The sequence below is a fragment of the Peromyscus maniculatus genome, chromosome 5, assembly GCF_049852395.1.
Source record: "Peromyscus maniculatus bairdii isolate BWxNUB_F1_BW_parent chromosome 5, HU_Pman_BW_mat_3.1, whole genome shotgun sequence".
Lineage (NCBI taxonomy): Eukaryota > Metazoa > Chordata > Mammalia > Rodentia > Cricetidae > Peromyscus > Peromyscus maniculatus.
This window is the reverse complement of record NC_134856.1, coordinates 132,307,527-132,334,759: the sequence shown is the minus strand read 5'-3', so window position 1 is coordinate 132,334,759 and position 27,233 is coordinate 132,307,527. Positions and strand designations below refer to the sequence as shown.

General features: G+C 51.4%; 1 protein-coding gene across 8 annotated transcripts in view; it reads left to right on the top strand.

Annotated features, from left to right (window-relative positions):
* Sema4d (semaphorin 4D) overlaps positions 1-27,233 on the top strand; it is a 105,038-nt gene that overhangs the window by 75,917 nt on the left and 1,888 nt on the right. For 4 of the 8 annotated variants that reach the window (XM_076573330.1, XM_042278486.2, XM_006976850.4 and 1 more), the window contains 9 exons: positions 245-396; positions 1,896-2,071; positions 2,155-2,311; positions 3,319-3,541; positions 4,698-4,813; positions 7,844-8,013; positions 8,090-8,133; positions 12,000-12,203; positions 23,258-23,467. In XM_076573330.1, coding sequence (XP_076429445.1) covers positions 245-396; positions 1,896-2,071; positions 2,155-2,311; positions 3,319-3,541; positions 4,698-4,813; positions 7,844-8,013; positions 8,090-8,133; positions 12,000-12,203; positions 23,258-23,467 — 1,452 coding nt within the window. Of the gene's footprint in view, positions 1-244; positions 397-1,895; positions 2,072-2,154; positions 2,312-3,318; positions 3,542-4,697; positions 4,814-7,843; positions 8,014-8,089; positions 8,134-9,510; positions 11,808-11,999; positions 12,204-23,257; positions 23,468-27,233 lie in introns of those variants that run through there. The other 4 variants (XM_006976849.4, XM_042278479.2, XM_042278482.2 and 1 more) reach the window with 2 other exon arrangements.

Below are 27,233 nucleotides of genomic sequence, written 5' to 3'. Positions count from 1 at the left end.
GCCCGCAGGGAAGCCTCACCTGGCTTCCTCTGTAGCACGGCCGTACCTCGCTGAAGCTGAGGAGGGTGGCAGGCATCATCCAGGCCTAGAGTTTATGAGTGTGGCGTGTACACACTATAGATGTCCTCGAAGGGAAGCCTCCAGTCCCAGGGGCTGCACTGGCCAGCCATGACACATGGGGAGCAGGTAGTATGTGGCAAGGTAGGTTTGTATATGGGGATGATCCTGTGATGTCACTCCACAGAGCCTAGCTTCGTCTTTGCTGATGTGATCCAGAAAAGCCCAGATGGTACAGAGGGTGACGATGACAAGGTCTACTTCTTCTTCACGGAGGTGTCTGTGGAGTACGAGTTCGTTTTCAAGTTAATGATCCCACGAGTCGCCAGGGTGTGCAAGGTGAGTGCTTCCCCCCTGGCAGGCCCAGTTCCCACCCATAGTGCTGGCACAGATGCCACCATTCCAAGATGCCTAGCTCTGGAATTGCTGTGTTATCCTTTGGATAGAAACCCCTTGTGATGCGGCTTAATGTACAACTGAGGCACAGTAAGAGACCAAGCAGTGACTAGTGATTAAAGTGACGGAGGTGTGTGGATGGTTTCCTTCCTAAGACTCTAAGCAGGATTGGGATGATGGCGTAGTGGTTAAAATTCTTGCCACAAGAGCGAAAGGACCCGAGTTCTGATCTCCAGAACCCATGTAAATTCTGGGTGGACCTGCTGTAATTCCATCCTGGAGCAGGCCTGCTAGAAGGACTCCGCTCATCAGCAAGCTCTGAGTTTGATTTAGAGGCCTTGTCTCAAATAGGAAGATGGAAGATTTCTGATATCAACCTCAGGCCTCCAAATGCACCCACACATGGACACCCATGTAGAGGCACACCACACATAAATATACGTGAAAGGAAAAAAATGGCGGGGGTTGGGGGTGGGAGTCAAAGCGAGCATTAATTGTAGCTGGAGTTTTCCTGCCTGGCCCACAGTCAGGACAAATCTGTCACCCGCCAGTCCCCCAGCCGCTCAGACCCAACCAAGTAAACACAGAGACTTATATTGCTTACAACTGTATGGCCGTGGCAGGCTTCTTGCTAACTGTTCTTATAGCTTAAATTAATCCATTTCCATAAATCTATACCTTGCCACATGGCTTGTGGCTTACCGGCGTCTTCACATGCTGCTTGTCATGGCGGCGGCTGGCAGTGACTCCTTCTGCTTTCCTGTTCTTCTTTTCTCCTCTCTGTTAGTCCCGCCTATACTTCCTGCCTAGCCATAGCCAATCAGTGTTTTATTTATTGACCAATCAGAGCAGTTTGACATACAGACCATCCCACAGCAATTAATACTTCCAGCGGGTGACTCATCACGGGTAGTTGGAAGTGCAGGAAACGAGACCACGAAGGGAGTCATTGTGTTTCTCCCCAGCCCTGATCGTGTGGTTCATAACTGTCTCTCAGTTGTTGGCTCGCTGAAAATAAAAAAAATCTAGAATTTTATCTAGAATTGGTCAGGCAGAGGGGAAGTGAAAAGGTCTCAGTGGTACACTCACATGTTCCCCCGAAGTGATCTGCAGGGTCGGGGGCTGTGATAGGAGGGAGATCACCCATCGCTTGTCTAACTCTTACTTGCTCCATCATGGGTCACAGCTCGGAAAGCTGCAGGAGCCAAAGCCAGTGGCATTTGCGTGGCACTTGGGGTGACAGACGTGGTTGCTTTGGTGGTCGTTGAATGTGTCGGTCTCTTTGCACTCTGTGATCCCGGCCCACGTGGCAGTAGCACTGTGCTTACATAACTGCCTGCGGCAGACTTGGGCTGGCCTGGTGGGTGGGGGCGTATGGACTGGCTGCAGCTGTGGCTGGCCATCTGTGCTGCCCCTACCACGCACTGTCTGTGGCATTTCAGGGGGACCAGGGCGGCCTTCGGACTTTGCAAAAGAAGTGGACCTCCTTCCTAAAGGCCAGGCTGATCTGCTCCAGGCCAGACAGTGGCCTGGTCTTCAACATACTGCAGGATGTCTTTGTGCTGCGGGCCTCAGACCTCAAGGAGCCTGTGTTCTACGCAGTCTTCACCCCACAGTTGTGAGTCAGTTCCCTCGGCAGTTGGGGCCTGCCCACCCTGATGACCTGCTGCCCTCCTGACGCTCATGGTTTCCCCTCCACAGGAACAATGTGGGTCTGTCAGCAGTTTGTGCCTATACCCTGGCCACGGTGGAGGCAGTCTTCTCCCGTGGAAAGTACATGCAGAGTGCCACGGTGGAGCAATCTCACACCAAGTGGGTGCGCTACAATGGCCCAGTGCCCAGTCCCCGGCCTGGAGCGGTAAGCAGGATCCCGGGCTCCAGGGAGGGCTTATCTTTCCTCGGGTCTCAGGCCCCGAGCATGAGACCACACAGATCCCAGCAGCCTCCTTCCAGCAGGTTGCACAGCAGCAGGCGTCTCCGCCCTGGGCTGAGTGACTGCTGGACCCGGGGGTGAAGAGCGAAGTTTGTTCTTTTTCTGATCTCTTCTACATGTTGGGTCATAGGTCTCACCACCTGCTGCCCAAATGAGAGAGTGTCCCACTGGCCTGGGCTCTTGGGAGAAGCTGACAGTGCACAGTGACAGGCTCGCTCCATTTCCCGTTTCCTACAAAGAAACCTCGTTGGTCAGCAAAGCCTAGGCTGTCTCCTGAGGCAGCCTGTCCATTAGACAATGGGAGTCACGTTCTGCCCTCCTAAATATAGTAAATTTAAAAAGTAAAGGAAATTCTAGGGTCCCCTGCACATTGTCGCCATGTGGTGAATGGGTGTGTGGGGGTGGCTTTTAGATAGTGCCTTATCTGGCTCTTGAAGCTTTTCCCAGGACCAGCTTCTCCGTGGGTGTGTGGCCTGGACACCTGGTTATTCTTGTGTGCGTGCGTGCTGTGTTCAGTGAGACATGGCTAGGGAGTGGCGGCCAAAAAAAGAAGTCTTTCCGGCCTTTTTCTCAGAATTTGGTTGTGTGTGTGTGTGTGTGTGTGTGTGTGTGTGTGTGTGTGTGTGTGTGTGTGTCAGTATTTAGCATGCTTTCTTCTCGTAGGAAAGCTATGAAATGAGTGTTTTTTTAACTTGAGAAGTTTGCTAAGTGTTTTCATTGACATGTGATTCCTCTGCTGATGCTAGGACAATCATGTCATGTGGCTGCTGTGCTTTAAAGCCACAGCCCCTGTCCCTGGGGAGGTCACTTCAGCCCCGTTCATCTTTGGAGAAGTACGACGGTGGCCTTCCAGGGCTGCTCATGTGGCTTCTCTTCTGTGCTCAGTTGACGCTGAGTGGGCGTGTTACCACGGTGCTTTTGCCCCCCCACAGTGCGTCGACAGCGAGGCTCGGGCAGCCAACTACACCAGCTCTTTGAATCTCCCAGACAAAACGCTGCAGTTCGTAAAAGACCACCCTTTGATGGACGACTCGGTGACCCCGATAGACAACAGGCCCAAGCTAATCAAAAAGGATGTAAACTACACCCAGATAGTGGTAGACAGGACTCAGGCCCTGGATGGGACCTTCTACGACGTCATGTTTATCAGCACAGGTGGGTTCCTTGGTAAGACTGGGAAATTCACTTAGTCATTTGTGGGCAGATGTGGTATCTCTTGGTGACAGCACGAGAGGATTTCTAAGACATCGCTGCACCTGGGATTCTGAGTCTCTCTATCAGCAGGCACCTGGGGCGTTTGTTATGTATGCAAGTGCTGGCCTGCACCTGGGCTGGAGTACAACAAAGTGGTTGCTGTTGTCACAGGACCAGTGGGACTGGCCTGGTCTATCCTAATTGGTAGTAGAGACCCTGCCCCCTTCTAGGAGGAGCCAGGCTCCATCCCGCCCTCATCAGCCTTAGGAGGGAGGCTCAACTCCCCAAGTCTTCCGGGATGGGGGTGGAGAGTTGGAGCTTGGCAGCTGGCAGCGCCCCAGAGGCCACCCTTAGAGCTTCCCAGATGACTTGAGCGTTTTGCTCTCACCTGCCTGTCTGGGCCCCTAACCTCACCTGGAGGGCCAGGGGAGTGTAACAGCTGCCTCTCAGTGAACGTGACTCAGCTGCCAGGAGGTGACCTTGTTGGTGAAGGTCGTTGGCATCCACCTTGGGGCAGGGGTGATGCTTTATGAGAAAACTGGGGTTCTTGTAGCTTGAGCTCCCAATTCTTTATTTTCCAAGTGCTGCTCTCCGTCTGTAAAGCAAGGGTGTTCTCCTCTGAGCACCTCGTTGAGGGAATGACTTGAGTATGCAGAAGTCTGAGTGGTGGCCATCAAGACTGGAGTCTCCTAGTTTCATCCTGACCAAAAGCAACTTCAAGGCAGAGGGTTTCTTTTGCTTACACTGTATGTCAGAGTCCGTCATTTCAGGGATGTCAGGCGGGAGCTTCAGCAGCTGGTCACATCACATTCATAGTCACGAGCACAGAGAAGTGAATGTACCCATGCTGCCTGCTTGCTGGCTTGCCTGTGCTTAGCTAGCTAGCTTTCTTTACTTACATAGTCCAGGGCTACCTGTCTTGGGGGTGGTGCCATCCTCAGTGGGTTAGGTCTGCCCATGTCAGTCAACAATCAAGACAGTCCTCCACAGACATTGCTACAGGCCAGACTGATCTAGGCAATGCCTCTGCTGAGGCCCTTTCCAGGTGATTCTAGGTTGCAGTAAGTTGACACTTAAAACTAACCAGCGTGACATCCTTGGCATCCCCTCCTTGCAGACCGGGGAGCTCTGCATAAAGCTGTTATCCTTGGGAAGGAGGTGCACGTGGTTGAGGAGACCCAGCTCTTCCAGGACTCTGAGCCAGTCCAAACTCTGCTGCTGTCATCAAAGAAGGTAATGTAGTCTGTGGGCAGGCCTGGGTGGTTGTCTGGCTTGGTAGCTTCTCCATGCTTAGGACTTGCTAGGATGGTTTCTCGAGGTTTAGCAGCCTGTGGCCAGATGAGCGGGCCTTTGGACTCTCCCAGCATTCTCCCATAGGATCTATAGCTTGAGCCGGCAGCGGCATGGCAGAGCCAAGGGGGCTGGCCATTAGAGCAGGTGGCTGGCACTTTTTGGTAGTCGCTAAGCTGGGGAAATAGGTCCTTGTGCCTCGAGCCTGACAGAGTGTAGACTGTGCTGGTGGGGCATGATCCTTCGGCTAATCTGTGACAGGTCACCCTACAGAGCTCCCGCCACATCAGTACTGTGCTTCTGGGAGCTTTGCAGGCCAGAGCCTCAGTCCCAGGTGCTCAGCTTTGTGCTGTGGCTCCCCTAAGCCATGGAAACACATAGATGGCCAAAGTGGCCTGTGGAAGCCGAGCTATGCATTGCCTAAAGTTTTCATAGATCACAAAATACTAAGTTTAAAATGTATTTTCAAACAGTTAAAAATGTAAAGCTCTTCCAGGTATGGTAGTGCATGCCTTTAATCCCAGCACTCTGGAGATCTCTATGAATTCAGGGCCAGCCTTGTATACATGGCATGCTCCAAGACAGCCAGGGCTATGTAGAGAGAGCCTGTCTCAAAAATAAATAATTTTTAGAGCCCCTGAGTGGGGTGTGGTAGTTCACACCTGTAGTCCCAGGCCTTGGGAGGTAGAGGCAGGAGGATCAGGAGTTCAAGGCTAGCCTTAGCCACATAGCAAAGTCAAGGCTGATGGACTTGAGCCGAGTGAGACCACACTGCAAAAATAAAAAGGTGTAAAGTGCTTTAGCTGGTGGACTGCATAGAAACGGCCTGGGTACTGGCTTTAGTCCACTGGCTGGGACTTGCTGTTCCTGGTCCACTGGCCTTGGGACAAGGTGGCCACCACATTTTACAGCTAGGACAGGGCAGTGAGGTGGAGAATGTGAGCCGTCCCCGGATCTTGGCTGTGCTGCATGTTGTCATGTGATCCTGGGAGTCACTGTATGCTCCTCCTAAGGTGATCTCTGTGTGTGTTGGGAAGCTTTTCGTTAATGTAACCGTTTTGAGGACATGTGAGCCTAAGTGCTGAGGACTGGGCTTGAGCAGCGCAGGCCCAGGGAAGAGCAGGAGCAGGAGCAGCACCTCCCTGATGCCAGACGCCACCTGCCCTGCGTCATGCCTGCTGGCCAAGGTGCTTGTCCCTCCTTGCCAGGACTCAGATGAGACCCTCAGAGAGAGAGAGAGAGAGGTTCAGGCGCCTGCACCCTTGTTTTTGATGCCTGGCTCTGCAACAGTGCTGGACGCTGTGGCCTGCTGTTGCCTTTCCCCGGGGGCTGCACATCTGTGGGCTCCAGGTCTGTGATTCAGTCTGCTTTAGGGAGCTACCCACCGCAGATACCAAGGGACCGTCAATCTCTTACCTGTGTGCTGGACTTCTGCCCACACCAGGTGGCCGCTGGACCTGGCCCGCAGCCAGTGACATGCCGTGTCCATGTCCTGGAAATCAGTGTCTGGCAGGTACTGAGCTGTTTGTGGCTGTGCTCAAGCACCATGGCTGACTTTTGTGGCTCTTCCCTAGCAAATATAGGCAAGCAGAAAGCCCATGATGGTGTCTCTTGCCGGGTGAAAGTTGCTGGCTCTCTGTTCTTTGTACCGTGTTGATAGGTGTGGTCGCCCTGGCACGATGGGTTCAGAGATGAATGATAAAGACATGTCCCCATCACAGGTGCCTACTTTCTGGCACGAGACAGGACTGGCATTTGAAGGCTGTGCCCTTTGGCTTCTAGCTGGAGTGCTCTGTCATCCACAGTGAATCCAGGAGAGCAGTGGGGTGTCAAGTTGGGAGTGGGAGGCAGCTGAAGAGGACTCTTCTGAGTTTCCTCAAGACACAAGGGGAAGTCTTTTCCCCCCAGGTAGGGCACCCTGGACAGACCAGTCTGGCTCAGTTACTTACAGGGTATGAATGAGGGATTATTTACAGGAGCGTGGGACTCAGGCAGCTGCGTCCGCAGACAGCCCACTGAGTGGCATTCACAGAAGCTGCATCCACGGACCTCCTGCACAGCTCGCAGGCAGCTCAGCAGCGCTCACCGGGTCAGAGTTAGAGAGTCATATCGTGCTTACGGAACCTTGGGGAAGCGGGGACTTGCGATTCTTAGAATTTTTTCTTCTGTTTTCTTTAGTTTCTGAGTCTTGTGAGCCTCCCTCTACCCTCTAGGAGGGAATGTTTCAGTCGGTGGGAATGGGTGTAGAATTGCCTTTTCTCGGAAGAAAGGCTGGTGCAGAAATATAACGCACTCAGCTCGAGGTCCGGCCCCAGATGTGGAAGGGTGGCGTCAGATCCCAGGCCCTGCGGATCCTCGGGTGATGTTGCGTCCTCCTGGGACACAGTACACCTGCCTATGTTTTCATGCAAGATTTCTGTCTTCGTTTGCTTTTCTCTTGCTGTGATAATCGACTCTGACCAAAAGCAAGCTGAGGAGGAAAAGGTTCGTTTCAGCTTACGCTTCCAGGTCCCTCATTGAGGGAAGCCGGGACAGGAACTGGAGGCAGGAACTGAAGCACAGACCGTGGAGGAAACCACATACTGGCTTGTGCTCTGGCTTCTGTTTAGCCACTATCCTATAAAGCCCAGGACTACCCGCCCAAGGGTGGCATCACCTAGAGCGGGCTGAACCCGCCTACATTAATTAGCAAATAGAAAATGGCCCACAGACATGTCCTCAGGCCAATCTGATGTAGGCAATTTCTCAACTGCAGTTCCCTCCTCCCAAGGGTGTTAAGTTGACAACAAAACTAATCAGGACACTGCCGGTTAGATCTTGGTGGTCACGCCTTGTGGCCTGTTCTGAGCCAGGGAGCCCTGCCCTCCGTACAGTACTTGAATGCACTCTGCCTTCCCCAGAGTTGGTAGAGAAGCTGGCAGCCCCGCCAGTGCCTTGGTCCCCCTTACACCTGCTCTTTGTCTCCACACACAGGGGAGGAGGTCTGTCTATGCTGGCTCCAACTCGGGAGTGGCCCAGGCTCCCCTGGCCTTCTGTGGAAAGCATGGTAGCTGTGAGGATTGCGTCCTGGCACGGGACCCCTACTGCGCCTGGAGCCCAGCCTCCAAGGCCTGTGTTTTGCACCAGGCAGAGGACTCCAACAGGTATGAGTGCGGATGGGACTGTGCGCATGTGCCCCGTGCACAAGCTGGTGAGTCATGTGTGCCTGTTGTCTTCCAGGGGCTTGATTCAGGAGATGAGTGGCGACACATCCTCGTGCCTGGGTGAGTGGATCTCCTTTGCTTTCCTGCTCAGGATGGCAAAGTTCCTGGTGTTGCCTTTATCCTCTCTGAACAGAGGTCAAGTGGCATGCGGCAGACCTGGGACCTACCCTTGCGGTGGACCCGTGATCTTCCTCTGTCCCTTTGATTACAGAAAGAGAGTGCTCACAGCCACACAGGGTGTGTCAGGTTGCTGGGAAGCATGCCCTGTCCCGCATGAAGCTCTTCTGTTCTGCCTAGCTGGGCTCCTTAAACAAAACCCAAGCTTGTTAAGAATGAGAAGGAAGGAGCCCTTGGGTATGGCCGAGCAGCCCAAATCTAAAAACAGTGACTCAGGACATTTTGGTGCAGTGTCGTGCTTCAAGGAGAAAATCTTACACTAGAAGAGGTAGTTTCGTGCGCAAAGTATCATTAAAAGTATTTTAAGGCTCAGTTTGTAGGACCTGACTTTGCCCCCCAGAACTCATGTAAAACAGCTGGACATGATGACATGCTCGTGATCCCAGCCCTAAGAAGGGCAAGACAGGTGGGTCCCTGGAACTTGCTGACCTCAGACGGCCTAGCCGACGTAGCAAGTACCAGACAAATGAGACACCCTGTCTCATAAAAAAAAGAAAAAGGTAACTGTCACCTGAGGAATGAATGGCACTCGGTGGATTCCTGGCCTCTATATGAACACACACTCGCACACAGAAAATTGTATAAAATTCCCTTCACGCTCTATGGGTATGGTGTCATTAAAGCACAGATGAAATTTTATGTTCAGGTTTTGGTCCCTTCCAAAGATAGCTGTCTCATTTTATATATGCACATATCCCCAACCCCCAGGCTTTTTCCATCTCTGGTATTTCAGACAAAAGACACCGCTATAGTTTTGGTCCTTGGGGGGTCCCGCTGCTGATAGCTGGACCAGAGGTAGACATAGAATCTCGCCAGGGTTCTAGTCTGCCTTCCCAGCACAGAAGGGCAGATGGGCCCAGCCCTGTGCCCTCTTCTCTCACCAGCCATGGTGGAGTAGGAGACTTGGAAGAAGAGGGCCCCTGGTTGCTAGCTGCCCTGCCTCCGCCGTTAGCAGAACACTTGGCAGCTGACCCTGGGTGCCGCGGCAGGTGGAGGAGCTGACCAGTGCGCAGCCCTCCAGCCTGCTGAGTTTTCTCCAGGCACAGGGTGAGAACAGGACTTCTCAGAACTGTTACCGAATTCTTCATTTCTGGGGGCTGCTGACGGGTCACGGATGCCTTTTTCTTGGTCCTGAAGATTCCATCTGGCTCCAGTGGGTGAAACTCGCGTGTCGTCCTATGGGTATTAACCTGTTTTTGACAGCAATTGCGTAATCAGACGGAGTTGTTGATGCTGAGCACATTTATTTTGATGTTCCAGATAAGAGTAAAGAAAGTTCCCATCAACACTCTCTCAAGCACGGTGGCACAGCAGAACTCAAATGCTTCCAAAAATCCAACCTGGCCCGGGTGGTGTGGAAGTTCCAGAACGGCGAGTTGAAGGCTGTGAGTCCCAAGTATGGCTTTGTGGGCAGGAAGCACCTGCTCATCTTCAACCTGTCGGAGGGAGACAGTGGTGTGTACCAGTGCCTGTCGGAGGAAAGGGTGAGGAACAAGACAGTCTCGCAGCTGCTTGCCAAGCACGTCCTGGAAGTGAAGGTGGTACTTCAGACCCCCACATCACCTGCCTCCCAGGCTGCTCACACAGAAGGTAGTAGGATCACTTCCAAAATGCCGGTGGCATCTACCCAGGGGTCCTCTCCCCCTACCCCGGCTCTGTGGGCAACCTCCCCCAGGGCCGCTACCCTACCTCCCAAGTCCTCCTCCACCGGCACATCCTGTGAACCAAAGATGGTCATCAACACGGTCCCCCAGCTTCACGCAGAGAAGACGGTGTATCTCAAGTCCAGTGACAACCGCCTGCTCATGTCTCTCCTACTTTTCATCTTCGTCCTCTTCCTCTGCCTCTTTTCCTACAACTGCTACAAGGGCTACCTGCCCGGACAGTGCTTAAAATTCCGCTCAGCCCTGCTGCTTGGGAAGAAGAAGCCCAAGTCAGACTTCTCTGACCTGGAGCAGAGTGTGAAGGAGACGCTGGTGGAGCCTGGGAGCTTCTCACAGCAGAATGGCGACCAGCCCAAGCCAGCCCTGGACACCGGCTATGAAACCGAGCAGGACACCATCACCAGCAAAGTGCCCACAGATCGCGAGGACTCCCAACGGATCGATGAACTCTCTGCCAGGGACAAACCGTTTGATGTCAAGTGTGAACTGAAGTTTGCGGATTCGGATGCTGACGGGGACTGAGGACAGCGTGCCCCAGCCCGTACCCCGCAGTCTTCGTGGAGAGTGTTGTGTTGAGCCGTTCAGTAGCCGAGTCTTGTCATCGTGCGCCAGCCTCAGTGCTTTGTCTCCTTTCTCTTGGGTTGAGTCTGTGACTTGTCCCTCTTTGTCCTTTGGGAAACAAATATCTATTCCAGCCTCAAGTCCTGCAGTCGTCGGAGTGCTTACTTAAGATGTACCTGAGCCCTTTGTGTCCTGGGGGAGAGATGGCCACCTCTGTGGGCTGAGAAGAATGACCCTTCCTCTTCCCCTTCTCATAGCAGCCACTAAAAGATAATTTAATTCCAGATTGGAAATGACCTTTTAGTTTATCAGATTGGTAACGTATCACCTGCTGTCCAGATGGGCACGGACTCTTTCTTTCACGTAATTTTTTTTTTAGGATTTTTGCTCTGGTTATGTTGATGTCTTAGGCCACTTTTTTTTTTTTTTTTAAATTACCGAAGGAGATGTTTTAATATTCATGAGAAGATGAGCATTTTCTAGATTTTTGTTATATATTGAGATAAAATATGGCTTATGTCGCTTAAGATTCTCAGGGATAGACTTATTTTTGCTAAATGCATTCTTTCCTGCTGTTAGGAATGTAGGCCTAAAACTGTCTCTTGAACTCACTCACCCTTTTATTTTGGTGGGTTTTGTTGTTGTTGTTGTTGTTGGTTTTGTCTTTTAATCTTACTCATTTTGAAGGAAGTACCGGTTTCCAAGACTTTCTTTCTGTGCTTTTTTTTCTTTTTCCTGCCATACATCTACAAGGTGGGTTTTGAGTGAGGGCAGGTGGCCCAGTGGCTCCGGGTGGCAATTGAGCTGGTCCTGTGAGGGGAGGAGGGTTTATACCCCGATGGCCCTGCTGCTTCTTGGAACCTGCTGCCCTGAGGGATGGCGCCTTCATGAGGACAACTTTGGTTCTTGATCACTTCCTGTCTCTCCTTGATTCCATCTCACATCACTGCCCTCGGACTTCCGCCTTGATGGTCCACGCAAGACAGAAATGGGTTGTGTAGTTGGGCCCCCCGCCTCGGGACAGTGACCACAAACGTCCCGTGTGGGCGGTCGCTGCTGCAGCCTGACCTCTGCCGGTGTCTTTCGGGATGTTAATGGGTGGTACGATTCTAACATTTGTTTCTCGCTTATTGTGTGTGGAACGCTCATTCCATGTAGAGAGTGATGAACTCTGGATTCCCTGTGCTGTGTAGACACCCATCTTCAGCATGACATGATCTCACCATTCGGTGTAAACATTTGTGTTTATAAGATTTACTTTGTTTTTATTTTTCTACTTTGAACTGTATACATTTGAAAAGTACCCAAATAAACCAGAAGCTTTATCATCGACTGGGCCGGCCTCTCCTTAGTGGAGGCCGTGCGGGCCTCCTGTCCCTGGCTGACGGCCCTGGGTGGGGGTCGGCCATGGGTGCTTTTCTTTTCTCACCCCATGCGTCTCTTCTTGGCTTCACCTTCTCCGGCATGGGACTTGTTCTGATGACTTCTTCCTCAGTACTTTCTTTTCTGTCCTCTGTCTCACAGCCTCATCTTCTAAGTCCTTCCCTCCTGGCTCCTCCTCTCTATCCTGTCTGGGCCCTGACTCGTCTTCTCCCAGAAGCCCTTGGCCAGCCTTGGCCTCGGGGCCCAACAGTCGTAAGCGGGTTACCTTGCTGCCGCCCTTCCTGAGTGACCAGGCCCAGCAGGTGCAGGCGCTGGGGACCTTCTACCTCTTCTGCCAGGCCACAGGTGAGTGGAGGGCCTGAGTGTCCGTGGCTGTCCCCTTCCTGCTCGCTGCTTCCCTGGTCCCTGCTGAGGTTCAGCCACCCACGCTTTTCAGCCCCGTGGATCCTGAGATGAACTGTCTACAGTGGGAAGCTGTTGCTAGGTTGGCTGCAGCAGGGGTCATCCAACTCTTTGCCATTAAGATGCAGGTGTTAGATCTTTGGGGCTTGTAGGCTGCTCTGCCATAGAAGCAGCTGTAGGTGTGGCATGGGCACTGTTGTGTATCAGAAAACTGGACCTATGGGACAGCCAAGAGCCAGATGTGGCCTACAGGCCCAGGTTTGCTAGCCTGGGTTATGGAGGGAATTCAAGGCCAGCCTGGGCAACTCAGTGAGACCCTGTCTCGGAATTTTAAAATAGGAATAGGGAATAGAATGGTAGAATGTATGACTAGCATGTGCAGGGTCCCAGTAGTGGCATGAATAAGTAAATATATACATAAGGCATAAAAACTATAAGGTGAGGGTATTTCCCTATGCTGGAGAATACCGCACAGGGACAAGTTTACCAAAACCATGCTTTCGCTCAGGAACATACAAAACCCATGCATGTCTCTACCTATGGGCTTTGGTCTTTGTACAGAGGCAAGGAATGGAGTTGATTGCAAGGAAAAGCAAATCTGGTTTATCTTTACATTGCTTTTTAATTATCAAAGCTGTGGAGAACTTGAAAGTGCTGCTCGTGTTGTTAAATCAGCTCTAGGATCCTGGGGCCTGTGTCCTCTGCTGTGAATGCAGCATGCCACGGGCAGCTGGTGACCCCATAGAGGCTGTAGGGGCAGACAGAAGTTGCTGTTAGGCCTGAGTGCTGTGATACCACCAGTGGAGATGTGCCACTGATCGCTGGGTCTCCTATTTGAGTTGGGGTCCTACTCTGACTGCCAAGGCTGCCCCTGGACTCCGGGCACCCATAATGCCCCTGCTCCGGCCTCCCAAGTCACTGGGTTTCCCAGTGAATGCCACCATGCCCTGCTCTTGTGCTTGGTGTTGTGGACCCAGCCTTCATGGAGACACCCGCTTGTTCTCCAGTCAGATAGTTTTAGATTTATCATTTATTGATGTGTGTGCATGATTGAGTGCATGAAGGGGCCAGAAGATATGCCCTGGAGCCAGAGTCATGTATGGTTGTACGTCACCTGATGTGTGTGCTGGGGACTGAATTTGGGTCCTTTGCCAGAGCAGCAAGTGCTCTTAATTGTTGAACCATCTCTCCAGCCTTTAGACAGCAGTGTAGCTCTTCGTGGCCACTCTCAAGGGAGCTGGAGAAGCTCAGGGCTGGGTTTGTCCAAAGTGTCCAAAGGACCCAGAGCCTCGTTACTGGAAAAGCGGCAGCCGGTGGCCAAAAGCCATTACATTTTGGAGATGTTCTCAGGTACCTGTTACTATTAGCAAGGGTTTCACTGGCACAGGTCCCTGGGCTTGGGAGAGAGTGAATGAGTGGGGTCTCGAGGAAGATAGACGTCACTGTTAAATGCCCAGAAACTACACCAGGCATTCAACACAGGGAATCTGAAGCAGGGAGTTGTTTACTAAGGTGATGATGGAAAGGCTGGGAGTGAGACAGGAAGGTAGACTTCTCCAAAGACAGGACAGTAGGCAGCCACCAGCCCGGACAACAGGGCAGTGAAACTGCATAAACTCACATTGCCAGGCCGCTGTGTTGGTGAATTTTTCATCAGGAAGGCCGATCAGCTTTGTCCTGCCAGCTGCTTCCAAAATAACCACACAGAGAATTAATATTAATTATAAATGCTTGGCCAATAGCTTAGGCTTGTTTTTAGCCAGGTCTTATAACTTAAATTAACCCATTTCTATTAATCTATGTGCCGCCCCAAGGCTTGTTGACCTTATCTACGTACTTCCCATCCTGCTCACTCTGCATCTCATGCTGTCTCCTTTCAACCCCCCAAGACTCTGCCCCTCTTCTTCCCAACGTTCTCTCTGCCCCCCAAAATCCTGCCTAACCATTGGCCAATCTACCTTTCATTAGCAATGAGAGCAACACATTTTCACAGTGTACAGAAGGATTATTCTACAGCACCTCTGATACTGGGCCTGAACAACCTGCATCTACCCCTGCCACCAACACCACTGCCCTCCCCACCTCCGAGAGGTACCATGAGAGGCTGGAGATGTGTTCTTCATACACTTTCCTCAGCCTTCTCGAGGCCAGGGACCGTGGGGACCAGAAGTATGCGAAGTGTGGGTGGGAACTGAAATGGGGGGAGTGTGTTCCTTCCCATCCCCTCAGAATTCACTGAGCCTGGGCTGAGGAGGTGGCTCGGCGGGTGTCTGCTGTGAAAACATAAGAGGTTCCTATCCCCAGAACCCACCTAAGTGCTGGGTAGGCATGGTGACCCACTTGTAATTCCAACCTCAGAAAATGGAGACGGGATCCCCAGAGCATGCTAGCTGGAAAGACAAGCCATGTAGTTGTGCTCTGGGTTTGATGGAGAGACCCTGTCTATGAATAAGGTGGGGGAGTGAGGGTGATTCCTAGTAACTCAGGCCTCCACATACACACACGTTTTCTGTGTGTGTGTGTGTGTGTGTGTGTGTGTGTGTGTGTGTGTGTGTTGCTTGAACAGATGTGGGACCAACCCCTACCCCCCCCCCCCTTCTTGTCATTATTCTCCTCACAAACTGACCATGTCTGGGGCCTTTCTTTTCTGCCCTGGCCTCCACGGAGGCAAGGCAGCTCAGGGGAAGGCATGGCAAGCTTTTGTGCTGTGCTTGTCTGGCTATGACGAGCTGGGTTTGGGTGGTGTGCGCATGCAGGGGCTTCTGCTGTCCCTGAGCGAGCAGGTGGCAGGGTTGGGTCTGGGTCTGCACACAGTCCTGTCTGAAGCAGGGGCTCCCATGGCTTTGAACTGAACTCCCTGCAGCTTTTTTCAAGAGGTAATGTGTGTTCAGGCTCTGTCTCTGGTGTCTGCTGAGGAGGCAAAGGCAGCTGGCCCAGGTGAGACTGCAGTTGTCTCTCCCAGCCCAACCACAGCCTCCTCCTACAGCCCAGGGCAAGGCAGGGCAGGGCGGGGCAGGTTGGGATCGTGACCTGGGTTTTTCTCCTTTGTAAAGCAGCTGTTAGCATGATGATTGTTGTGAGTGGTTTGGGGCTGGCTGATTAAAGGCCTGGCGAGCTGTTTTTAGGACATGAGACTTAAAGAGAGGGTGGACAGGGAATCCTCAGGTCCTTGGCTTGTGTCCTGGTGCCCACACTGACTCTGCTGGTGACCCCGAGCTATCTTGGGGAGCCCCTCCCCTCCAGAGAGAGTTGATCAGGGGTTAGATAGCTAGGCTTGTACCAAGACTAGTCTGCCCACCCCTGCTCCCACCCAGGGCCTCCGTGTCATCTGGGTTGGATGAGTGTTTCCCAGGGTCTGAGAGGCATTGAGATACCCCTGCTGCGGTGAGATGACCAGGGCAGGTAACATCAGCAGCCACCAGAGCTGCCCCAAGCATGGCTGCTGGGAAAGTCAGACTACCCACAGCCTAGTGCTTACAGGACCTCCCTTTTGGTGCCAGGAAAGGCAGCAGGATCTGGCACTGCCTTCCTCAAGCCTTTGTGTCTGAGTCTGTGCAGCCAGCACAGCCCTGAGCTCCCTGTGCATAGCCAGGCAGGTGTGAGAGAGCGGAGCCACTGTAGTGCCCCACATTACACTGCAATTGCCTCCCAGGTGTCCTGATGTGACTTGTAAATTCATGTTTGTCCTATCCCGCTGCCATCTGCCATGAGTTGGCACATGCATACCATATACCACACCACACCCCCCACACACACACCACATATGCCATGCCACACCACACCACACACCCCACATACACCACACTACACACACATTACATATACTACATCACACCACATATACCACACATATTCCCCATACCACATATACCACACTACATATACCACATCCCATCTGCTACACCACACCACACACATACCACATAAACCACACCACACCACAAATACTAAACTACCCCACACACCACATATATCACACCATATCCATACATACTCCCCACACCACATATACCACATCACATGCCATACCATACATCCCACTTACACACCATACGTACTATACACATATCCCACACCACATACCATGCTACACATGCATGTACCTACTACTTACTCAGTCCATAAATACTACATACATCACACAAATACCATATACATCACACAGCACACACACCAAACAGCACACACACACACCACATAGCACACAGCAACATAAAACACCAACACCACAAATCACCCACACCATAAAACACCAGTTAACACCATGTGTACATCCCTACACATAGCCACTATAGACACAAACAGTATACACACACACACACACACACACACACACACACACACACACACACACGGCACATACCTGGGCCCACCCTGATAACCTAAAACTAACTTCAAGTCCTTTACTAATGGCATAAGTGAATTGCTTTTACCAAGCAAGGCCCCAGGCTGAGCACCTGCGTGCCTGGGGTCCCCTCAGCTGGCCCCTGTTAGCAGCACTGGAGTTTTGGTAGGAGTTTGGGGCCCCCTAAGAGAGCTGAGGAATTGGGTGGTGGGAACTGCCGAAGCTTCTTCCTCTCTGGGCCTCCTGGGGTCTAGGCAGCTGCAGGCTCTGGGCTCACAGAGGCTCCCTGGCCCCTCCCTGTTGCTTCCCTGTCCCTTAGTGCTGAAGAGCACTAATGGAGACCTCTGTGGGCAGCCAGGTGGGTGGGGCTGGAGGAATAGAGTCCTTGGTGTCTTCCTTTCTCAAGGAGGGTAGGGGCACACCAGAAAGTAATCTCCCATGATCCAGTATCCATGACTCAGCCATTGGGCCTCTTCCTGTTCTGGTCCTTCAGGAGATGGTTGTGGTAAAGATCCTGACCCTCACCCCGATCGATGCTCAGCGCCTTGCAGTACTTCCTGGAGTATGCTCAGGGGCCAGGCTGCCTGCTGCTTCAGTTCACTGGTTCATCCTGATGGAAGCTGAGAGCATCAGATATGTCTTTGAGCAGCAAGCTTTGGTCCCCTGGGGTCCAGGACCCAGCGTACTCATTCCGGGGGCATTTCAGGTCCACAGTCCTAAGAAGCCATTGTTGGTGGCTACATTGTCACCTGTCAAGACCACCGGGTGCAGTCCTGACCACCTGCATGATGAGGTGTGTGGGGACAGTGACTCAGGGCCGGGAAGAGAGGCTGACACACTTCCTGCTTGAGCTTAAGCCTCCCTCACAGGTAAGAGACAGGCTCGTACTTGATCTGAATTCCAGGCTAGCCAGGGCCAAACAAGGGGCCGTCTGAGCTAGCAGTGCACACCGCTCGGAGCAGTCCGTGCGGATGGGATACCGCTGCTGGGGGAACTCAGGAAATCTGAGACTACGGTGTGAGAGAAGTTTCTAGAAAAAAAAATTATGCTTACAGCCCTGTGTGAAGTGGGATGGATACTGACCAGGGGGGACTCTGAGGCTGAGGGAAGCTTTGAAAGCACCTTTGTGGCTGGAGTGCAGAGTGGCCAGTCCGTGGGGACAGGTGGGTCAGTGAGGTCTCTACCAGAATCCTTCCTGGCCAGGAGGCCGAGTGTCCTCTGACATGACGCCGGGAAGAGCCCGCGTGGGTACGGACGTCCCAGTTGGTGTTAAGACAGAGCCACTGACAATGGCAGCTTACGGGGAGCAGGTTTCATTTGGTTCACAGAACGCATCCATGAAGGAGGCGTGAGAGCAGGAGCGGCTCACACTGCACCTGTAGTCCCGGAGCTCAGTTTGTGCTCTCTCGCCCTCGCCCTCTTCACCTACCCTCCAGGGTATCTCTGTGTAGCCATGGCTGGCCTAGAACTCACTGTGTAGATCACACTTGGCCTCCAACTCACAGAGACCCACCTGCCTCTGCCTCCTGAGTGCTGGGATTAAAGGCGTGCGCCACCACACCCAGACCTTCTCTTGTTTATTCTTTCTAGGACCCAATCTAGATGAAACCCTCAGAGGCATGCCAAAAGACCTGTCTCCTAGGTGATTTTAGATCCTGTCAAATGGATAATATCTACCACCACATCAAGGTAGCCCAAGGTAGAAACAACTCTTCAGCGAACTCCTAGCTGGGACATGACTAAAAGAACTTGGTGAGCCAGAGATGATGGCACACACCTTTAATCCCAGCAGAGACAGAACTCTGTGAGTTCGAGGCCAACCTGGTCTACAGAGCTAGTTCCAGGTCAGCTAAGGCTACACAAAAAAACCCTGTCTTGCAAAACCAAAACCAACCAAACAAAAACTCCGTGAGCCCTGTGTGCGTGATGTGTCTGGGCGACCTGTGGCACATAGGTTCAGTTGTGGGTCCGCCCAGCGTCAGATGGCGCAGCACTCATGGGGCTGCACTGCCCACTGCCCACTGCCGTTAACCATCTTTCTCCTCTCTTTAATTTCTGCACTCAGAAGGAACTGGATAGTTAAAGAACGAACAGAGTAAGTACCACTTCGCCGTCTTTCATGTCTGACAGTTATGCCATATTTGAGTTTATAGGTGCTTAAGTCTGTCCTCGTGGGGTGGGGTTTGTGGCCAGTACATCCTACATGCTTCCATCTCACACTAAGAACTTGGTCTTCAAGGAGCTTTGCAGTTGGAGGTTCCTGTTCATGGGGTTTGGGGATTAGCTCCAATTCAGGCTACCTGGATTCTTTCCCCGAGGGTTTAGTTGTGAGAATCCTCTGGTGTCTTTTGTGCTCACATTAGGGCAGAGCTGGTGGATGTGAGGAGGCTGGGCTTTAAACACACAGAAAAACTGGAGTTAGTGTCTCGGGTTCATTCCTTGGTCCCAATACTTTAAGAAGGGTTTTAGATTGATGCCCATCTGCAGAGAAACGGCTAATACAATATGGTTTCATGAAAAGCATTGAGTAGCTATGTAAAAGGAGGCCTTTGGCCCTAAGATCTGCAGGTGTACACCCAGGATTCTGCCAGCTGTGGATCCAGATCCACAGAGTTGCACCTGTTTGGACATGTACAGGCTCTGTCATGCCATTGTTCCCTAAACAAGTTGTTTCGCAGCTATTTAAGAAGTGTCTGCATAGTATTAGGCATTATAGGAAGTCTAGATATGATCCAAAGTCTTCAGGAGGAGGTATGTGTAGGTTTTCTGCAGACACGTCTTTTGAAGTGCTCAGGAATCTGGAACTGATGCCCTGGAGATACTAAGGAATGACTCCATCTGTGCTCCCCAGCTGATGGACATCTACACATGTTCTGATGTGTGTGCACATGCACAGACACATTCATCTACATCTGTAAATACATGGAGTTGTCTGTGGCTAGAATTGAAACCACCTGAGTGGAAAACAAATTATAGAATTTATTTTTTAAGTCCACAGGGCTTGTCCACTAGTTTGCAGCCAGATGGGTAGTCGCTGATGCTTCTGGAACACCTTTGGAATGTCCCTCAGAGATTGTGGCATATTTCTGGTTTTATGTTTGTTTGTTAAATTCTATCTATCTATCTATCTATCTATCTATCTATCTGTCTGTCTGTCTGTCTGTCTGTCTGTCTGTCTGTCTGTCTGTCTGTCTAAGTCTCAGCATGTAGCCCTGGCTAGGCTGGAACTTGCTATATAACTCAGGTTTGCCTTGAACTTATGGCTGCCTCCTGAGTACTGGGATTACAGGTGTGTGTCATCACACCTAGCTCAATTCTGTTTCAGATAATGGTTTTTTAAATTATAAAAGCAACATTTATTTATTTATAAGCTCTTGGAAAATAGATTTTAAAAATTCAAGGGGCTAGAAAGATGGATCAGCCATTACGAGCACTTGTTCTTGGAAAAGACATGGGTATGATTTCCAGCACCTACATGGTGGCTCACACTACCTGCAACTCCAGTTCCTGTGAATCCAGTGCCCTCTTGCCTCCTTAGGCACTGCATGCATGTGGTGCACACACGTGAGCAAAATGCCCATAAACATAAAATTAAAAACAGTAAGTCCGTCTCAGAGCAGGGAGGTGTCTCGGTGGGCAAGTGTGGGGACCAGAGTTCTGACTTCTAGCTTGTACATAATGTCTGGCAGGCCAGTCCAGTCGCCCACCTATAATCCCAGCACTCCAGAGACAGGAAAAGGAGCCCCCCCCCCCCCCCCCCCCCCCCCCCCCCCCCCCCGGCAAGCTGGCAAGCTAGACTAGCTGATTCAGTGAGCTCAGGGTTTAGTTGAGACCCTGCTTCAGTATATACAGTGACAACCCAGGTGGTGGTGGCGGCGGCACACGCCTTTGATCCCAGCACTCAGGAGGCAGAGGCAGGTGGATCTCTGAGTTTGAGGCCAGCCTGGTCTACAGAGTGAGTTCCAGGTCAGCCAGGGCTACACAGACAAAACAAAAACAAAAGAATATATATATATATATATAATGTGTGTGTGTGTGTGTGTGTCACAAGCAATAGAGGAATATACTTGACATCAACCTCCAACCCCTATATGTATGTGCACACACATGTATACACCACCACACACACACACACACACACCATTCTGTTAACTGTCGGGAGACCCACCAAGCATTGTCTGTACTACGCTTTTCATTTTACTTTTGAAAAAGTCAGTTTCTCTGAGTGTCCTCGTGACTGCCAGTGTAGTAGCTTCCTATCGCTTGTGTGTACCCAACTGTTGCTCACAAACAGCCTGGGGGCCTCCAGGTGCATTAGTGCCTTGGATCCATCTCTGGATTGTCTAGTTATGTGTCTGCACTTGGTCCAGCTTGAGAGGCCAGCAAACATCCAATCTGTGAGGCTAGGTCTCGGTTGGTAGAATGGTCACCTAGCATGCATGAAGCCCAAGGTAGATCCTCAACACTCCATCAACTGTGTTCAGGGGTGCATGCCTATAATCCCAGCACGTGGGAGGTGAAGACAGGAGGGTCACACACTCAAGGGAATCCTTGGCTACATAAAGTTTAAGGCTAGCTTGGGCTACGTTAAGATCCTGTCTCAAAAAGAAAAACATGTATCCAACCTGTGACCTGTGACCAAGAAGTATTCAACTCCCTGCCTAGCACATTCCTTCCCCAGGGCAGGGTGTAAGTTCTTCCATGGCCACCCACACACACCTTGGCCTCACAGCTCAGGTGAGTCCCCTGGCTCTGCCTTGGTGTTGTTGTTGTTGTTGTTGTTGTTGTTGTTGTTGTTTTCCTGCTTAGTGTTTTGAGCCTCAGCTGGGGATTGCTATTTCCTTCTTCCCCAGTCTTCCATTCCTGGCTAGGCTAGCATCTAGGGAACCTAAAGACCCATCCCCATGAGGTATTCTAGCCAGCAGGAGCTGCCCTGGGGATGTGCAGTTGCCACATCAGTCCAGGGACCAGCCCATCTGGAACAGGGAGGCTGAAAGAAGTGTAGGCCTTGTCCATTGTCGAGAATCAGAGTCCCCAGCAAAAGGTGCCCTCGTTCGAGCTGGTGGGGTGCTTAGTGCAATCCGGGCAGACCTGCCTGTGGTGTGTATGCAGATGACAAAAGTCATGGGCCTGGCTGAAGGTGTGTGTGTGTGTGTGTGTGTGTGTGTGTGAGTGTGTGATGACAAGAAAGCAGCAGGGCCTGGCTGAAGGGTCCTGGCCTGCCGTGTGTGTGTGTGTGTGTGTGTGTGTGTGTGTGTGTGTGTGTGTGTGTGTGTGTGAGATAAGAAAGCAGCAGGGCCTGGCTGAAGGGTCCTGGCCTGCCCAGCTCAGCGTGGTACATCACACACCCAACAACAGTTGCAGACAAAAATGCAGCATCACTAGGCTGGTTTAAACCATCAGGTCATCTTCAGCCAAGTCCAGGGTATGCCAAGGACTGAGCCATGTATGAGTGTGGCTGCCTTGTCTCGCCCTTTCCTTCACAGTGGACGGAGTGGATCCTGTCCCGGCATGGCCCAAAGCTCTGGGGCTCTAGCAGGAAGTATGAGGCCCAGACTGTACACACCCGTATGTCAGCACTAACAGAGAGGGTGACCTGTTGCCATCACAACTGTTTTGGCCCTGGGGCCACAGCTCAGCCCCTGTTCATGATTGCCCAGACATGACAACGCCCAGTCACCCTATAATGAATTCAGGGTCTAAGATTGGTCTAGCTTCTGCCTGCTTGAGGGTCTTCTGTTTGGGGTCACAGAGCCTCCCCCCTCTACTGTCTTGCCCTGCCTTGCCCACCCACTTTCCAGTGCCCTGTCTGTCACACAAGTTGAAGCCACCACAGTGCTCCCTTGAATGGGTTAGTTAGTGTGGTGGAAATAGGTGGCCTTAGTCCTGATTCTTTTTTTTTTTTCTTTTTGAGACAGGATCTCACTATGTAACCAGGCTGGCCTTGAACTCACAGAAATCTACCTGCCTTTGCCTCCTGAGTGCTGGGGTTAAATATGTGTGCCACCACACCTAGCCTTAGACTTCATTTTTATGTTTGAGATGGTCTCACCATGTATCCCTAGATGGCTGAAAACTCACTGTGTCAACCAGGCTGGCCCCGAACTTCCGTCTATTCCTGCAGGTGACTCCTGAGTACAGCAAGTGTGGGTGTGCCCCACCACACTTGGCTAGTCCTTAGGAATTGGTATAAAAACCCAAAGCACCAGGCAGAGTGAGGTGGGACCCGCATGTAATCCTGACGCCTAGAAGGTGGCGCCAGGTCTATCAGGAGTTCAAGGTCATGTGGAATTAGGGTTCAAACACCTGCACAACAGGTACCATACTTCCAGACACTGTCACTGGCCACGTCACTGGGGAGGGGGTACACAGCGCAACCAGAAGCAGAAGGTTGAGGCCATGTCTTACAGAAGGCACAGGCCATGCAGTGTGCCCTGAATAAAAGATGTCACAGTAGGAAGCCCACAGGAAAGCCACAGAAGGCTAAAGGCGGGTGTGGAACTTCGTGGCTCAGCTCCTCCAGGAGAGACCGGTACAGAGCTGGAAGCTCCCCCAAGTCACTATCAGTCCATTTGGGACCAAGATGGCCTTTGATTTGGGCAGTTCCCTTGAATCTTGAGTGGAGATGTGGAGAAAGCCCATGTACCCACAGGTCCAGCGGATGTCCGCTTCATCTGGGAGAAGAACAGACATGTCCTGGAGACGTGTGTTCCTGTGCAGACCCACATGCTGCCTGATGGCAGGGCCCATGCACTCAGCTGGCTTCGGGACACCGTCCAAGAAACCACCGACTACAGCTGCTCTGTCCTCTCCTCAGCAGGGAACCAGACCTCAAAGGTTCAGATCACTGTGATGAGGCATGGTAAGTTCCGGCCACTCTGGCAGCAACACTTTTGGGGCTGGTTGTCACTATTTAGCCTCTGTAAAGACACTCATGTGAAGCTTCAGTTTGAGGATCAACCTATTCGCCTTCTGATGGGGAAGATGAAGATTTAGCTTTTCACTGCTTTATGGTGAACTGCTACACACAAGCACTACAAACACACCCGCACATGTGTACATATGCCATATGCATGTATGTCTACACACACATGCATACATACCAGAGATGCACATGCTACACACATGGTTACACGTGCAGAGCTACTTACATAACACACACACACACACACACACACACACACACACACACACCACGTATACTAATACTTCCTGCCCCCCACTTCCCCATGAGAGAAGTTGGATTCATGTTACCAGGACAGCGGAGGCTGGAAGATGAGGCTTGACAAAGTACTTGCCCTGCAAACATGAGGACCCAGGTTTGACCCCCAGGACCTAAGTGAAAAACTGAGTGTGGGGTTTGCAAGGCCCAAGGGGTAAAGTGATTCCCTGATGACCTAGTTTGATCCCTGGGGTCCATGTAGTGGAAACAGAGCTGACTCCAAGTTGTTCTCTGACTTACACACAGGTGAACATGTGTGTGCACTCTCTCTCAATAGAATGTAGTGATGTGTGGGTGTGATGGCATGCATTTGTGATTCCATTGCTAGGGAGGCAGAGACAGGCAGAGGCTCCTGGCCTACCAGCCACCAGCCTAGCCAAGTCAGTGAGCTCCATGCCCCAGTGAGCCTGGGGTTGCTCGCGCTCGCTCTCTCTCTCTCTCTCTCTCTCTCTCTCTCTCTCTCTCTCTCTCTCTCTCTCTCTCTCTCTCTCTCCTCTCTCATGCACACCTCTCTTTCCTGTACCATCATTCCTCACAAGGCTGATTTCCAGTTGCAGAGTACTTAGCTACCATAAACTCAATACCAGCTGCTCATTTGAGCATTAAACACCCTGGCTTGTTACTGACCTAGAAATCTTCCATTATCTGCCTGTCAGAAGAGCCAAGGTCTTACTTTGGGATGGCTTTTTGAGACAATCCCTCACTCTGCAGTCCAAACCAGGTGTCCTGTGATCCTCCTGCCTCAGCTGCCTGAGTGCTAGGATTACAGGTTTGCACACCTGGTTTTGGATTTCTCATCACTTTGAAGCCAGAGTTCTATCTTCATGCTGGATCAAGGGTCTGATTTCCATGTGCTCTTTTATTGAGCTGCTGGGGTTTTTTGTTTTGTTTTTTGTGTGTGTTTTGGGTTTTTTTTTTGTTTTTCTTTTTTTTCCGAGATGGTTTCTCTGCATAGTTTTGGTGTCTGTCCTGGATCTCCCTCTGTAGACCAGGCTGGCCTCAAACTCACAGAGATCCACCTGGCTCTGCCTCTCGAGTGCTGTGATTAAAGCTTGTGACACCACCGCCTGGCTTGAGCTGTTTTTTTTTTTTTTTTTTTTTAAATGTGGTCTTGTGGCATACCTCATAAAACAGGTATGGAAGTTTAAGAAACAAACAAAAAACCAAAAGCTTGATCCCTGTGTGCTGGTCTAGTTGGGTATGCAGACAGTCCAGACACCATTCTGGCATCTGAAGTCACTGTTCGGTGGTGCTGGGTCCTTCACCTGAGCCTTCCCCCCACTTTTTTGAGACAGTCTCACTGTGTGTCTGTTACCCGAGGCCTTTATTATTTTCTCTGGAAGCTTGTTTTCTCAGTGACAATTCAAAATGGCTTAGTCTTTTCACTTTCCAGGGCCCACTGAATAGGGAGCACTTGCCCCCCAGTGCTGGGGCATGGCTCTGTTCACTATTCCCCTTCTACTGTTCAGGATTTTTTCCCACAATGTGAGAGCTGGACTGCTCCCCTAAGGAGCTACCTTATTCTTTCCTGTCATCTCTTAACTTTTCTACTTCCTCATACATTTTCTCAACTTTACCTTCTAAACCTTAGTGAGGCATTGGGTCATTTAGAAATGAAGTTTTTGGTTTTATTGCATTCTGCTGGTTACAGCAGGTGCTCTTCTGCCTTAGACAACATGGATAGACCTCATTTGCACCACTTTTCTTCTCTCCAAGTTGCCTTTTTCAAAGTGTGTGATCTGGACCAAGTAGCATCTGCATGGCTTGGGGCTCACCAGGAAGCCAAGTGGTCAGAACTGCAGGGTGAGGAGGTCAGAAGTCCCCTGTAGGTGATGCTGTGCATGGTGCTGAAGGAATAGCCCGCCCCCCCCCCCCTTCTCCCATTGAGCACACTACAATCCCCACCTTCCCCTGCCTCTTACAGAATGTGAGTTGTCTCAGCAGAGGTGGGACTCAGCATCAAAACCAGGAGCTGCCCACACCTAGAACAAATAACAGGGCACAGCAAGGCTTAGCTGGGTTGGGGATCTAGAGACTTAACTGGGGAAAGAGGCAGGGCTTCCTCCTTCAGTGTTGAATGACCACTGAGTCTGCTGGCTATGGACCCAATCCACAGACCTTTTGTTGTGTGCTAGGGCAGAGGGAGGGTGGTCCCTGGTTGGGCAGTCTTTGAAGCCATAGGCACCTTAGCATGCTCCCTGCTCCCATATCCAGATGACCCAGCATTGCACTGCAGGCCTTGCTGTGAGGTAGTCTCGGGACAGCAGCTGTGTCTCAGTTTTCCACTTTCCAGATCCCCTGCAGCTTCCTTTATTACTCTCTTCACAGTTTTACACACATAAAATAAAAAGTTCCCCGGCTGTCCTTTAGTGGGTTTTTAAAGAAAACAACAGTTCACTGTCCACATCTGAGCATTGGCCTGATGCTTGGCCATCAGGATGAACCAGAATCAGCAGAAGGGACCTGTGATTTTCAAATTCTCATCAGGAGTTAGGGCAGCACTAGCAATCAACTACCAAGTTACCAGGCAGTGGGAAGCTAATTCACAAGGATGAAGAAATAACTGATGCTGAGACAGAAGCCCACAAAGGCCAAGCATTGCCCAAGGTGAGCAGCTAATGAAGAGCAGAATGACAATGCCGCACCCAAGCTAACACACACACACACACACACACACACACACACACACACACACACACACACACACACACACACGGATTATAGGATATAACCATGCTAGGACAGTTCAGTATTGATCTGTATTAATCAAGTGTTTGCAGGTCCAGCAAAGCTGCAGCAGGGTGAAGTGATTGTTAGTTGGAGGGGGCCGCACTGCGCTGTGCTGTCAGAATCAGTCTCCAGAGCCCCGAGGATCGCTGGGAAGAACTAGCTCCCTTTTCCCGTGACCAGCAGGTCTGGGCTTCATTAGGGGCTCCCGTGGCATTCTGAATGATCACTGGGGCATTACCAGTTGTTCTCCATGCTGCATGGGTGGTGTTCATGGGACTATCTCTGACCCTGGTGGCACAGGCAGCAGTTCAGGGACATGGTGAACTCCACCCTTACATACTGCTGAGTTTGTTTTCAGAGTCCAGAAAGCACACAGGGGACCTTGGAGAATGAGAGGCAAGGGAAATCTCCCCCAACCCGAGTCCACAGCCATGCTGGTTTCCCCAGATGCTACCAATTTTGGTGAGAGCTAAGCTGAATTTTGAGCTTCAGCACCTGCTTTTACTGAAGGGGTCTACAAGTTCGCCAGCAATGTGGGGGGCTCTGCCACCCAGGAAGTGACAATGGGATGTAGAGGGCAGTTGCCAACAGAGCTGTGGCTGGAAGAAAGGGGGTGAGTGGAGATAGTGACTGTGAGGTGGCACATACTTGGAATCCCAGAACTAGAAAGGCCGAA